The following is a 15,477-nucleotide window of genomic DNA, read 5'->3' as shown; positions in this document are numbered from 1 at the left end:
TTTAAAAGAGGAAGGACCTCTAAAATATGCCAGTCAACAACTATTATCCATATAAAATCCTTAAGAAAATGTCAGTTGTAGTTTGATATTTTCTAAACAATAAAAAGAAACCACACATATCAACCATTCTGTAATAGGAAAAAAAAAAGATATGGCTTGGTGAGTTTCATGAAGAAGATCACAAATAAATCTTTGAGAGAATATGTCAGATTACACAGTGCTTTACAGAAAATGTCAAACTCTCAAGTGCTACAGCATATAATATTTAGACAATAATAAGTAATTCATGATTAAGCTAAGAGAGCTGAAAATTGAAAGAAATGGGACGAAGTAAATTAGTTATAGTATTTCTTAAGTAAAAACACTTACAACTTTCATAATTGATTTTTCCCATGCTATTGATTTCTGTAACTGCTGAATGCACAGAGCTACCTGTGCAGCACTGCGAGCTTCTGATAATGCCCTTCTCCATACCCTGAGCCCTGGAGCAATATCCTCTTCAATTCTGCATTGAAATATAGAGAAATTAAGTAGGTCATATCCATATTTACTGGGTTTTGAATGTGAAACAATCATCATCACACTGAAAGCCAAGCAATGACAAAAACACGTATACAGCCAATAAGTATAAGGTTTAAGCAACTAAATTTGATGTAGTGCACAGACTGTGGCTACGTGCCTCAAAGCTTAGTCACAACCAGGTAAATGTAAGATCACTTTGCAGGATAATCAACAAACATAACAAAAAATATCTTTACAAAGCATCATGCAGAATAGCATGATCCATATGGATCACAGACATACAAGAAGATACATAGATAACAGGCAATAGAAAATAGGCTCCAATTAGCAAAGAAGCACAATAATTTTTCAAGTTAATCTCAATAACCTACCCGTCACCATCACCACTAATGGATGGTGCAGGAGCAGGGACAGTAACTGTGCCCACATTATCCAGTTTGATCTGAATGGTGGTACTTAAGGGGCTCTTCAGATACCTTCGCTCTATGTTCCGCTCCAAATCAGCCAGCCTGGTTACAGCTATATCTAGAGGGTTGTCACTCTTCCGTTCTAGAGGGCTGGCACTGCTTTCTTCTCCTCTAGTAAACTCTCCATCATGCTCCTTGCACAATTTAGTAACTGACTTATGCTCAAAATATACCAAGTCTTCCCTTTCTGATGCAGGCTCTGGGCACATCCAACCCTATATTATCAAGAAAAAAAAAGTTTATTTCCTGCACCAACAACTTGGAGTTTTTGTCAACAACAAATCTTAATGATCACTAATAAGCTTTTACCTTGTGCTTTCCTAGTGCTAGCCAGAAAACAAAAATGAAACATGTGAAAAGAAATACCTATCCATTACAACTCTGAAAAGTATTAAAAATATAATCAGAGTAATCTATAAAGCATTAAACAAAATTTTAGTTGAAAATATTGATTAAGCTTATGGGATTATGAAAATGAAAACTCCTCTGGAATCTCTGGATATTATCTGCTTTGTTAGGCAGAAGAGAATTAGCTTAGGACACATTTAACACTTTGAAATGTCGGACTCTGTTTACCTCTTTGTGGTCACTAGAAATACCGTAAGTATATCCTTTGCAATACTGAAATGGATTAAACTCTTTAGAAGAATGACAATACTAATCAATTGCTTACATTTATCAGGCTGTACAGTTTGCAAAGAACTTTACCTAAGTTACATAATTTCATCCTCACAACGTCCCTGTGAATAGCATAGTTATTATTCCACATTTTATAGACAATAAAAATAAGACACAAGGAGGTTAAATGACTTAAGCAAAGTCACTCAGGCAGTCAGTGAGAAAACCAGTGTTCAAATCTTTGTCTTCTAAATCCAAGGCTAGCGGGCCCTCCATTAGTACCAATTGCTTCTTAGTCCCAACAATCAATATTCAGATGCAAAATCTAAGGTTAAACTACTCAAAATGAGTAAAGAGAGAGCAGATAGATACATGGAGTTGCCAAAGTTTCCTAAAAGGGATTGTGCCCACTTTTAGAAGTTACAAATTTTGAAGATACATACACAATACCACTTCGTGTTTAAGAATAAGAGAATTCTGTTCTTTTTACATCACAAGAATCTAGAATGGATTATTAAATATGTGGTATATGCATAAAAAAGAATGGAATGATCCCTAGAAGCCAGTATGGGTTCACCAACAAGAAGTCATTTTTTCTTTCTAACCTGGAAAACCCAAAGGCATGATTATCACGTAGAAAGACAGAAAGCTGGAAAGGGAACTGTACCTATTTCATGACATAATTAGGATTTAAAAATTCCTTAATACTATAAAAACTGTCTAAGAACATTAAATATAATAAAAATAAATGTAAAATCCTGCAGTTAGTTTTGAAAAACTAATTGCAGAATTAAAAATTTAGCTTAATTTTTTTTGTGAGAAAAACTAGAAACTTTTGTAAATAGCAAAATTCAGTATGAGACAATTATAACACATGGCTGCTAAAACAGCCAGTTCAATCTTAAGCTACATAAGTAGTAGTAGTGTTCAGATCAATGGAGATAATAGTCCAAATGTAATAACAGTCCAACCTTTTACCAGTCATTTCATATCAAGAATATTGTGTCTGGAACCACTTTTTAAAGAAAAACATTGAAAGAAACAAGAAGTGATGGCTGAGAGTAAGGGATGAAACAGAATAACTATTTAAAAAATGGACAAGTGAATTAAAAAAATCTGGATATCGTTATGACCGAAAAAGGAAATGGAGAAAACAGCAATTACCAGTGATCCACACACCTGCCCTGCCATCTACAAAAATTTTTTTTATAAGAATAAACTACATATATATAAAGGGTACATACTTGACAAGAGAATTAGAACAGGAAAACTTTTTCTACTTTCCCATTTTTAGTATCAATAATTGTTTTAAATGCATGCCATATTTCTCCTCATTCTTATTCTTTTCTCTAGTTTTGTGATCATTTTGATCTTTGCTCAAGTAAGTCAGTGGACTGACAGCATACAGACAGCTGGTTCAAGCTTGACTCCCATATCAGTAACAAGCCACTTCCTATATGTTAAAATGTAATCAATTTCATTTCTTTGGGATGTTATTTGATGCTTGCTATATGAAGATCCTTCCAATTCTTTTCCTGAAGAAGATATTCATGATGTATAGGCATGAGGTTTTTGATCAAATAGGTTACAGATCACTGAATTCTTTCATTCCTCACTTCTGAACTACAAGAATTCAAATGGTATAGCCACTGGCAACCAGCAGTCTGGTGGCTCAGTGGAAAGAGTGCAGGGCCTGGAGTAAGGAAGACCTGAGTTCAAATTTGGCCTCAGACACTTATTAGTTGTCACTAGGCAAGTCACTTAACCCTGTTTGCCTCAACAACAATCAGAAGTCTGCAGCTAGTTAGTGTAGCAGTAAACAACTATTGACACCTTGATAGCCCCTAAGTTTCTCATTGTATTTAGCTCAAATAGTACATATAGGCATACCCTACACCTAGGATCATTAATTGATTCAATGACAACATGATTAACAATGACAACAAGACTAAGTGAAATAACCTCGTAAGGGGAGGTTAGTCTTATACCAACAATATTGTATAATTATAAAATGCATCCCTAGACATTAAGAGTTTAAAATTGGTTTTCTGACACCTGAGATTAGAAAAAGTGTGTGTGTGATTACACATTGTGAAAGTTTAAAATAAGGTATAGTGTCCAAGATTAGGAAAGTTATTGCCCCTCTCTTGTAATCTGACTTGGCCAGACCATATCTAGAAAGTCTTATGTTCAGTTCTGGGTGCCATATCTTAGGAAGGACATTGGTAACATGGAGTGTTCAGAGGAGTGTAACTAGGATAGTGAAGGGCTGTATAAGTATCATGTCAAATAACTGGGGATGTTTAGCCTGGCAAAGAGAAGACTTACGGAATATAGAGCAGCTAGCTATTGTTATGTATTTAAAGGGCCATTAAATGGAAACAGGAATTAGATTGTTCTTTATCTCATTGGTCAGAACAAGGATCAAAGATATATATTTAAGGGAAAACTTCCTAACAATCAGAACTATCCAAAAGTAGAATTGAATGCCTTAAGTGAGTAATGGGTTTTTCTCTCACTAAAGATCTTCAGGGAAAGGATAGATGGCTACTTGAGTATTTTGTCAAAATTTTAGGTTGGCCTAGATGACTTCTGAGGTCCCTTTCAACTTGGAGAGTCTGTATTTCTGAGATGTGGAGACCTAATATTTTAAACTCTCCAAGGGCCCCTGAGGTTTGCTACTTACAGTTAACCTCAAATTTACAATTTAGCTAAAGAGGACAACTCTTAGAAATGTTTGGGCATTTTAAAAAGAAACAAACCCCAAACCTAGTATTCATATTGTAGGAAGATGCAATCCATTTCCCTAGAGGAATGGAACATCGGAAAAATACTGAGCCTTAGTGTGTCTAGGGAAAGAACAGTGTTATTTATCAGAGCCAGAGACCCGTCCATCGCCTTCCATCAAGAAACTGGTGCAGGAGTAAAGCAGACAATGGACCAGAAAGTCTGATCTTTCAAAAGATGGATTAAAAAGTCTGAAAAGGCTGGTCTCATCTCCTCCATACTTCTTACATTTGTGTTCCTGAAGCAACTAGAGTTGTTAACTTGGGGCCTTTCTGTGCAAATGGGGTTGCTATTGATAAGGACATGATTCTCACAGAGGAATTATTTTTATAATGTATTTACCATTTCTGTGATATCAAACATCACAAGTAAAAAAACAAAAACTAAAGCTGGACATTGGAGCAAAGGTATACTGGTCTCCACTTACTGTCTGAAATATGTTATAGAGGGGAACCCTGACTTAAGCATGACTGGCTTAAAACTTATTGACAATATCAAAATGATGCTGGTCAGGTTAACTTTATATGGGGTATGCCTCAATTTAATAGTCATATTAATAACTTTGAGTCTTCAATAAAATGTTGTGTTCAGTATTACTATATAAAGGCAGGTAAATGTGTAACATTAAAAAAATTTCCATTAAAATGATTAAGGTTTTTTTTTTTCAAGGATTAAGCTTTATTTGGAAAAATTACAAGTTTGGAATAGCACACTCTCTGATGATGCCAGAAAAATGAGTGCATCATTCTACTATATTATATGTCTATTATGTATCTATTACTGATCTTGATTAAACATCATAGCTGTAGTAGTCAGGTAGTAGACACAATTTAAACTTAAAATACTCAATCATTCATTCATTTATTACGAAAACCTTTATTGGGCCCTTACTATGTACAACATACGTAAGCACTGAGGGAGATACAAAGATAAATAAAGCCAAGCTCCCTGCACATAAAGAGTTTACAATCTAGTAAACTTTGAAGTAAAGTCTCTGTTTCTAATGATGCTTTTGCTTCGGTTACAAACATGCTCAGATCCTCTCTATTCTAAAACAAAACAAAACAAAAACCTACTTCTTTCCTTGATTCTCTTAATCCCTCTCTCCTCTGCTTCACTGATAGACTTCTAAAAAGAATTGTCTACACTTGCTTCCTCTAATTTCTCCTGTCCCTCAACGCCTTAAAATCTGCCTTTGGTTTTCAGCATCCTACTGAAACTACCCCTTTCCAAAATCACTTACCATCCACATGTTTCAACATGGATTTGAATGTACATACAACGTACCAAATAATGTCCTCCAGAACCTAACTACACAGTGTAAAGTCTAATTTAGCATAGCTGTTTATAAAGAAAACAAAACCCATAAGTAGAAGTTCCATTGTAAACTCTTTCACAATTAGTACTTATTCACAATATAAATCTTTATTGGAATATTTTGAAATAGTTTTTAGTCCCTTTTACCTTCACTTGTAAACTTGCTGATGCAACTCTCCTTTCTAAATCTTCTACCTGCTGAAGAATAGTCAAGTCCATCTCCATTGCTTGCTCATCCACCGACCAGTTCTCTACAATATCTCGAGTTACTTGGTTTTCTTCATTTTCATTTATTTCAATAATAGCGACTATATTTGAAAATGAAATTTTTTTTAAAGAAAAAGAACACTTTTTGAATTGTATAAATGCAGGATTCCTCCCCCAATAGTTACTTTCACCATATCCAACGTAAACATTGAATTACTGGGATTTTATATACAAATTACTTAAAGTATGGCTTTTGTTCAACTATAAACTGTAGAGAATGATTAGGAATTATAAAAAAATCTATACTAATTTGATAATGTCAGCAGTTTTCTCTGAGCAAAACTACTCTAAACATCAACACCAGTCTTTTGGTAATGAATGAAGATATGTTCCAGTAGATTGTTCAATTAAATAAATGAATTAGGTTTTCCTAAGCAAAGTAATGAAAATGATTTATTTACATACCATCCTTATTTTTGATGCAGGCCTGAGTAATATAATCCAAGTGTTTCTGTATTTGCTTCTGCAATGCCTTTTCCCTTATCCCCCTGAGATGTAGCACTTTAAGCAAAGCTTTTAGGTCCTCTGGGTCAATAATTCTCCACCAACCAAACTGCATTTCTAAGTCAAAATAAGTATGTAAATCTTTTACAAACATTTTGAATGATATTCTGGTATAATTCAAATCAAAAGGCTTACCAACTACATATAACCATTCAGAGATCCAGTTACCATATTGAGCCAGATACAGATTGCATTTAACCTTTTTCCCCCAAAATCTGGATAGAACATGACAACAGTTTATGATGTTTTTATTCAACATTCTTCCTTTTTTTCCTTTCAGGAAGAGCCCCTTTTAGGTATGCAGCCTATATTTTATGGTATCCTATATATTTGGATCACTATGGTATACTATAGACATTATAAAAAAATCAAAATTATTGGACAAAAACCATCTGAACATGCCTACCTTCTGGAATGGGTTTTGGACTAGGAAAATCTACTGGCTTTGCTACTTCAACTGTTCCAGGGATAGCCGATGATGCCTTTTCATTCTGTGGCACTGGTGATTCACTTTTACATGAAGAAACATTTGGGGTCAAGAATGGATTACCACTTCCTTCTGACAATCCCAGCCCTGATCCCAGACTAGGTAAAGGAGATGTAAAGGGAACATTTGAAGTGAGAACTCCTGTTGGCCATCCACAAAACTGAAGTCCCATTATAGGTAATCCACTCTTCATCTATAAACACCAAAACATTGGAAAATTATTGAGAAACTTTAGTAGAAATGATAGAAAATCCAAAATTATTTGTTAAATTCTGAAAATGATTTGCCATATTTATATAGTAACCAACATATACATTTAAGCACATAGCTTAAAGCAGTAAAATTGTCAAAAGCTGAAGATGGTCAAACATCATCTTTTTATATGTAGATTTCATAACTTCATCATTAGTAATAAGTATATATAATAACTTAAGAAAAAATAGCAGTAGGTTTGAGGAGTATGAAAATGTTCTGATTTTAGAATCTACATGTACTTCCAGTAAATTTTTAAGAATGTCATTTAATTCTATTTTTAGCTTTCAAACTGGGTAAAGTAAAATGTTTTAATTGATAATGCAGTGAGGATAGGGCTAAAATGTAAAAAAACAAAACAGTAAAAGAGTGTTATTGCTATTGGGACTAACCTGAAGCGGCGATAAAGCAAATGGACTGAGGCCCATTGTATTCTGTGCAGAGGAAGACCCAAGAAGGGGTGATGGAACAGGTGAAGGTGATTTAGAAGGAGGCTGAGAATGAGGAACCAGTGAAGCAACAGCAGATCCGTCTGCGTGGGTAAGGGAAGTGTCATCACAGGGCGTTCTGGGTAAAAGGCTGAACCACTGTCTATTCTTTTCTGTCAGGGTTTTTAACAATTGGTCATTGGCAATTAATGGAGGGCTGTAAAACTTCCCTTGACCACTGGAGACTGGATTAAATAGGTTAGAATCTGCCTTTTCCTTGTTGCTTTGTGATACTGCTGATTGAAGGCTGCAGAGAGAATTTTTTGCACCGTTTTGGTAAGACAATGTGCATCCATTGGCTGCACCACCATTTGGTTTTGGGTTCATAATGTCTGACTCAGGAGGCATTTTAGCTACTTCTAACAACTTGCTTAATTTGGAGAAAGAGCTAGGTTTTTGGAGAAATAGATTAGTGTTGTCTTTTTCTTTAAGATCTTCTTTTTGCTCACAGTGGCCTGTATTTAAACAGTTTAATGTATCATCAGAGTTCTCAAACATTTCTTCTTTGATTTGTATAATTTCAGCTTTTTTCAATTTTTCTTTCTCTTTTGCAATTTCTTCTAGACCTACACAAAAGAAAAATTCCGTGAAGACCCATCTACATTTTGAACTTCCTCTGTAATTATATTTTATCAACATCATTATTACTCTACAAATTATAGGTTTTTACCAGTTCACTTACAATTCCACATTAAAGAGGTTATGAGTATACCAATAATACCATTAAAACCGAAAATATATGGTTCAGATAAAATTAGAACAAAAAACTCAAACTCCTGATGACAAGCAACTTATCTTATAAAACATTGTAATGTTACAACATTCTAGAACACCAAGATCATTACTATAGACTCTGAGAGTTCATCATGATGGGATATGACCAGTTTGATGAAAAAAAAAACCACATTTCTAATCTGAAGTATAGTTGAGGTGCTTTGTTGATCTTGTTACAATATGTCCAACCAAAAAATAATTCACACAGAGCACTTGTTAAAACTTTGCTAATTATCTTTAAATGTGAAGAATTACCTCTAATCCTTTCCTATTCATCTTTTCCAGTTCACAATCTTGCCAGAAGATTATTGCAACTGTCATTCACTTAGGCTGCATTTGGGACTGCTAGAGCATGCTTATGGATCCTAAATATAGTAAAGGTATGACTCAGGGAAGCTTAAATACATATGATGCAATTGCTGGTCCTTCTGTGTTTTAAATTAGACCTAGCCCCTCTCTTCTTGATTTCATGAGTAAATAAAGCAATATTGTCAATAGGTTAGAGACAGGAAAAAAAGTATGCAAAGGTGGTTATGGTGTCCTTGATAATTATTAATAAAAATTATATATGATGTGTGTAATTTGTTCTCCCTTAAGCTTAGCTCAAAGTAAAGATAGCTACTGGGAACATCTTTGCCCCTCTGGTATTATTTAATACAATGATATTCCAACCACAAGAAAATAATTTTATATACTCTTTGAAGTGAATTGTGATAATACTTATGTGAATAAAACTTACAGCATACATACATATAGACATCATAAGTCTTTGTGAAATGACTACAGATAGCTGACTACTTCAAAAGGGGGCTTCTGGTGATTTTTAAAAATCATGATATAATCAATCATTTAAGTTTTGAATCTTACCTGATTAGTTTTCCCCCACTAAAGAGAAGGGCTAGATAGGTTCTCACTGCAGTGGTGAATAATTCCCACTTCAAGAGATCTGGGGCAAAGGACGTAAGAAGTCCCTAACGGGCACTGGGACTCATTAGGGACAAGAACTTGCTTTCTCTGCATGGTTAGAAAGTACTTAATTTGTTTTTTATAATTCTAGGATTCAAAAATATGACCCTTTACCTGATGAAAACTGGAGCTTTGAGTATGATCAAGTAAAGAGATCCACTCTGCCCCTGGAGTAATCCTGCACTGTTGCCTTATCTTCATAATGCACCTCTGGGGTTAGTTAGCTTCAGCGCTCTGTTCTAGACTACAGCCTCCAGGCTTACACAAGGGCTTTGGGAGCCAAAAATATTTGTGGAAACTGACAGACAATGAGGAAACAAAGAGAAGGTCAAACTTGGCAGGATCATAGGAGAGAGCTGAAGGAAAACCAGGAAGTGCTTAAGGTACAAATGACAGAGTTTTACTTTCACTGGACCTTGAAACTCCAAAGAATGGGTTATATTTATTATGGGATCAAAGAGTTGGCATAATGGATATTAACAAGGAGAAAGAATTGTGAGGGATCAAAAGGCAAATATGAAAGAGAAAGACCAAAAGTCACCATAATGAATAATAGAGAGTGCCATAGGATGGAAGTAACATTTATGGCATTTTCATTTTAGAGTTGTTTTTAAAAAAAATTTTTTTAAAGCTTTTGCATGTTACATAGGTTCATAAAACCTTTTTTCCTTTTAAATTAATCCTTTAGATCTTTCCTTCATGGGATGAAAATGAAACCCACATAAAATGAAATATCAATGAAATCTTTACCATTTTTTCTGCTTATTTTAATATTTATGGATGTCTGAACAACTCAATGGCAGCTAGGTGGCACAATGAATGGAGCACAGGGCCCGGAGTCAGGAAGATCTGAGTTCAAAATATAGCCTCAGACACTTACTAACTGTGTGACCCTGGGCAAGTCACTTAATCCTGTTTGCCTCAGTTTCCTCACTGGTAAAATGAACAAGAGACTGAGATGGCAAACCACTCCAGTATCTTCACCAGGAAAACCCCAAATGGGGTCACCAAGAGTGATATAATTGCAACAACGATGAACAACTCAACAAAAGGAAAAAAAAAGGATTTATGAAAAAGGTCTATCGAAGTTAGGTAGCTTAATTCATGTGATATTTATTTTAATTATTCAAAGATTTTTTGGGGGAGGGTTATTTATCTGCCACTTTCAACATACATTATCATGTCCTTATCACCCAGGAGACACTAAATAAATGCTTCTTGATTATCCTGTTGTAATTTATATTATAGTTATTTACATTTTTGTAATACCACCTTCCAAGCTTCACTCCCTCCCACTAGATCGTAAACTCCTTGAAAGCAAGAGCTATCTTATTTCATCTTTATTTTTCTAGCATCTAGCACAGTGACTTGCACATAGTAAACACTTAAACAGGGGTTTGTAAACTTATGCTCCCTTAATTCCCTGGCTACTCTGCCTGACTCCTGGCTGATATCTATTTCTGAAAGTACCATCTCATAAGGACACCCACATAACACTAACCCTGACCACAGGTATTGTATCTGGGCTGACAAGCAGTTTAGCAGAAAGAAAAAAAAAAGCACATTGTAGATCTCATATCATCCATCAAAAGATGATACCCCACAATTAAAGGGATAGCCTTAATATTCCTTCTGGCTCCTCTGCTCTCTTCCATTTGATGAAACCCTTGGGGCTTGTTAACATTTATACCATAATTTTCCTTGGAGATAAAGATTCTGTCCACTACCTTTTTTCACAGCTGTGGTATGTCTTGTCTATGGCTTCATTTTGATAAAAACAGGAAAATCTGAGGTCTTTTTATTTGGGCTCCCAATCATCTCTTGGAATGCTCAGGGTTACTGAATCTTGAGAAGAAAGAAGAACATCACATCCTTCTTACTTGTTCTATCCTTTCCCCAATCAGAAGCAGATTTTCCCTACCTAACCTTTCTTTTTTAGCCTGTTGCCTTTTGGCTGCTATAACTGTCATTCCAGATTCAAAAATAACATATATTTACTCATTACTCACTCAGTAATGACTACAGCTCCCCAGCAACATTTTTAGGGTATGGCTTCTGACATACCTTCTTTTAAAGGGATCATGCCCCTTTCACCAGAAGATCAAAATTTAAAACATATTCAAACAGAAAATGACATAGATATGAAATGAGTTCTTCACATGGGCATAGGTCTCATATGACAGTAGAATTTCTGAACCTGCTCACTCAAAAGCTCATTAGTTTGACTTAATCCCTTCTCCCCAGTACTTACCCCTGCCCCATGCCATAATTTATCTAGAAACATCATGGGGTAGTAGATTAAGTGCCAAAATGGAATCAGGGACACCTTGACCCCAGTCATGCCTCTGACTCTCCTGGCACTGACGACCCACAGACAAGCATCAGGCAATGCTTTAACAGTTATCTAAATTAGAATTAGATGACTTGTGATCTGCCTAAATAGACCAAGTTCCCACACCTACATAATATCACTGATCCTTGATGTACTGAAAATAACTTCTATCTCAATTATCTAATTATCCACATTTCTAATAGACCTCTACTTTTCCTAATCACTTTATGAGAGACTGAGACTTCCTTTTCTTCCACACTTTATATTTTCTCTTTATAGATTTACATTTGTACTTGAAAACACCCTCAAGCTATACTTTCCACTGATCAGTGGTAATCTGCAGACCCTATCCATTCTGCATGATTGATCTATCTATCTATCTAATTATAGCACGTCGTGGTGTTACTTGTAGATTGCTGAAACATAACACTAATCTCTCATTTGTTTATAATGAAAGAGACTGAACTGATGATGGATTTTAGTTGCATTTGCTCATGGCTGCTTTTAATTTTCACTCTTTAGCAGAAAAGCTTAATTATAAGCAGTTGGAACCACTTTTAAGCTTTTAAAAATAATTTTAAAAAGAATATGCTGAAAATTTAACTGGTATCTTCAGTGCAGGAAAGGTTCTTTAAGTCTGAAAAAAAAAACTCATGTTACTTTCTTCTTTTTGCCTTTTTTCCTTCTTCTTACCTTCAATGGCATGTGTCAATGATCAGTAATTAATAAATATCTTCATTAAAAAGAGGCAAAAAGTGAGGACCAGGAAAAGATGGAACAGTATGGCAGCCATTTTTTTGATTAATTTCCATGTCAATTACTGCAGCTGAATAGTTTCAGATAACTAAGGTCTTCACTTGTGTTTTAAATTTTAAAACCTCCTGATAATGTTGTATGAGCTGCAATCTTTGAAATCTCAAATAAGTACAACAAAAAATTATAATGGTAGCTTCTCAAGGGGAGATAGAATTTAGTTATAAATATACATTTCAAATCACTAGCTAACAGGGGATGCTTGACCCAATAGTATTTTATTAAAATCAGTCTTGTCTTCATGATAGCTCTAAATACTAGGAAGAAAGTACTTATGGATATAGTGTATAATAATAACAATGTCCTGTATTATTTATTTCTTTGCGGTTGCTAACCAGTTGCTTTTCGTTGCTTCCTTTTACACTTGTCTATACAACATAATTCACATCTTATTAATTCTATTCTTCCAATTGCCTTTATTACAAAATTAACATTGTATTATGTATTATCTACACTATTTATTATGTGTATGTCTTAACTTACCAACTAAAATATAAGTTTACTTTGTGTAGGGAGTATTTTGCTCCAAATATTAAGCTATCCTTAAATATGAAAAAGCAAACCCTAAAATTGAAACTCTGCAAAAGGAAATACTTTTATAAGTGTATTCCAAAAAAAGAATGAAAATGACAATGTGTAATATATATTTGCTGTGAAAATTCTTTTTACATTTCCTAAAGTCCCTGGGTCTTACATTCCTCATCTGCAAAATGAAGGCATTACACAAAATGAAAGCTCATTGTAGCCAAACCTATCTCCATCCTGATTCTAAACATGCCCTTCATATTCTGACCTCTTAAGCTTTGCTTATGTCTGGGCTTTCCTAGGCCTCCCTCCAATGGTATCTGTTATCTGCCTTATTCTTAACCTATTTGAATCTCATTTTCCTATCAAAGTTCAGCTTAATTCCCACATGTCCATCTACAATCACTAACATTGCTTCATATAGTGAAAAGAACATTTGATTGGAAATCAGAAGTCTTGGTGATATATTAAAAGAAGCACTAGATTTGGGTTAAAGTACTTGGGTTCAAATTCAAACTTTGATATTTAGTAGCTCAGTCACCTTGGGCAAGGTGCTTAATTTCTTCAGACTTCAGTTTCTTTTAAGTGAGGGGACTAGAATAAATATCTCTAACATCCCTTCCAGCTCTAAATCAAATAACTAAGTGATAATTAAAGCCATTAGGTTAGATACATTCTCTGAGGGAAATACTGTAAAAACTGAGGAAAACAAAGGGTTAAAGACTCAGTACTGGTTAATGTCCATAGTTAGGGAGTGGGAGAATGAAAGGAAGACAGGAAAGGAATGGTCAGAGAAACCAGAGAACTAAGATAATATGATACCATAGAGGCAAACAGAAGAGAAAATCTGGATAAGGAGCGGCTAACATGCAAGCTCCTTAAGGGCAGGGACTATTTTACTTTGGTACTAGTATCCTGAGCAGGTAGCAGAATGCTTGTTGATTGACCAACTGTGAGGGAAGACAACAGTATCAAACACAAAAGACTGTGAAAAGGTAAATAGTTGGCATGAGCACTAGTGATCTTGGGGCAAGCACTTTCAGTAGAACAATTGGAATGGAAACCAAATTGCAGAGGAGGACTGAAAGAATAAATGGTTGAGGGAATGAAAGTAAATGGTATAGAACAAATACCTGAGAAGTTGGGAGTGAAAGGAAAATGAGATCTAAAATGGGTAACACTATTTTTTAAAATGGGGGTAATGAGGGTATGTTTGAAAGCAGTCAGGAGAAAAGAAGAGAATAGAGCAGACAGGAAATGAATAAGTATGGAAACAAGGTTCCTTATTTTTGGAAAGTAAAGTATCTGGGGTACAGACAGCTTAATAAAGCTGTTCCAAGAAGTATGAGATATTGGTGATCCTAAAACAATGATAGAGATTAAAGAAATTACCAGCTTATATTAATATAACTATTGCTTTGGCTGTTCTCAAATAGGCTAATGTCTCCTACCTTCACCACTTTCCATGCCTTCCACAAAAATACCCCCACACTGGGGAAGAATCCAGTATCTGCGTCGATAACGATCCTGGCCAAACATCATTGACCGTAAAGAGTGAGAAGCATCAAAGAGCTTCCTTCTGTACTGACTCTGTTGCTGTTTTTTTTTAAAAAAAAAATTACATGTGTAAATATAATATTATGAAAGTCAATTGTTTTTAAAATCAAAATAAAGATTAATGATTACTTATTGCATTGAAACTGGCAAACAAAGTAACAGGGGAACTGAATCAAAGTGTTAGGGTTGCCCAATTTTAGTTGAGTTTCATTATCAATCACCTCTTAAAGAAAGCAATTACTTTTAAATGACTGACTTGGTCCTTTTTAATATTAAAAAGATTGGTTTAATTTAAGCAAATATCCTGTAAGGCATTTTTCATATTTGAATATATATATGTACATATATATCTATATATATATAAATATATAAATAAGAGGATCAAATATTTTATTGAGGCAAGGCAGTTAAAATCTTATTAATTATGCAATAGAAAAATGTGTACATGGCGAGTTAAAGCTAGCTGAAGCACTGTAATACAGAACTCCTATGAGAAAATGGTAGAATTTTAGCTAAATTAAACAGCAATGATATCAGCAATGTCTATATATAAACTAGTATTTTACTGAGTTGGCCAATTTCATATGATCAATATTTAATAAGCCAATACTTTATTCTTACATTTTAAACTTGGCTCAACTTAGTATTCAATATACTACAGAAGCTGAAATTAAATAGATCAAATTCTAAATTCAGGAGGAAGTAAAATTCATAGATAAATAAATGGAAAATATAATAGAAGCTATTAAATTCATTAATATGCAATAGTACTTAATATTTCATAGCATTTGTATGGTGTTA

At 34.5% G+C, this 15,477-nt stretch overlaps 1 protein-coding gene across 16 annotated transcripts in view; it reads right to left on the bottom strand.

Moving 5' to 3' along the window:
* Positions 1 to 15,477, bottom strand: part of LOC114045671 (bromodomain adjacent to zinc finger domain protein 2B) — a 342,755-nt gene that overhangs the window by 16,964 nt on the left and 310,314 nt on the right. For 11 of the 16 annotated variants that reach the window (XM_027865749.1, XM_027865748.1, XM_027865755.1 and 8 more), the window contains 7 exons: positions 14,571 to 14,715; positions 7,614 to 8,275; positions 6,889 to 7,162; positions 6,384 to 6,539; positions 5,859 to 6,019; positions 894 to 1,204; positions 370 to 505 (listed from right to left, as the gene is read on the bottom strand). In XM_027865749.1, coding sequence (XP_027721550.1) covers positions 370 to 505; positions 894 to 1,204; positions 5,859 to 6,019; positions 6,384 to 6,539; positions 6,889 to 7,162; positions 7,614 to 8,275; positions 14,571 to 14,715 — 1,845 coding nt within the window. The remainder of the gene's footprint in view (positions 1 to 369; positions 506 to 893; positions 1,205 to 5,858; positions 6,020 to 6,383; positions 6,540 to 6,888; positions 7,163 to 7,613; positions 8,276 to 14,570; positions 14,716 to 15,477) is intronic. The other 5 variants (XM_027865757.1, XM_027865760.1, XM_027865761.1 and 2 more) reach the window with 2 other exon arrangements.

Source organism: Vombatus ursinus, unplaced genomic scaffold (assembly GCF_900497805.2).
Source record: "Vombatus ursinus unplaced genomic scaffold, bare-nosed wombat genome assembly UNPS02014779.1, whole genome shotgun sequence".
NCBI classification, from domain to species: Eukaryota; Metazoa; Chordata; class Mammalia; order Diprotodontia; family Vombatidae; genus Vombatus; species Vombatus ursinus.
This window is presented reverse-complemented; position numbering and strand designations above follow the sequence as displayed.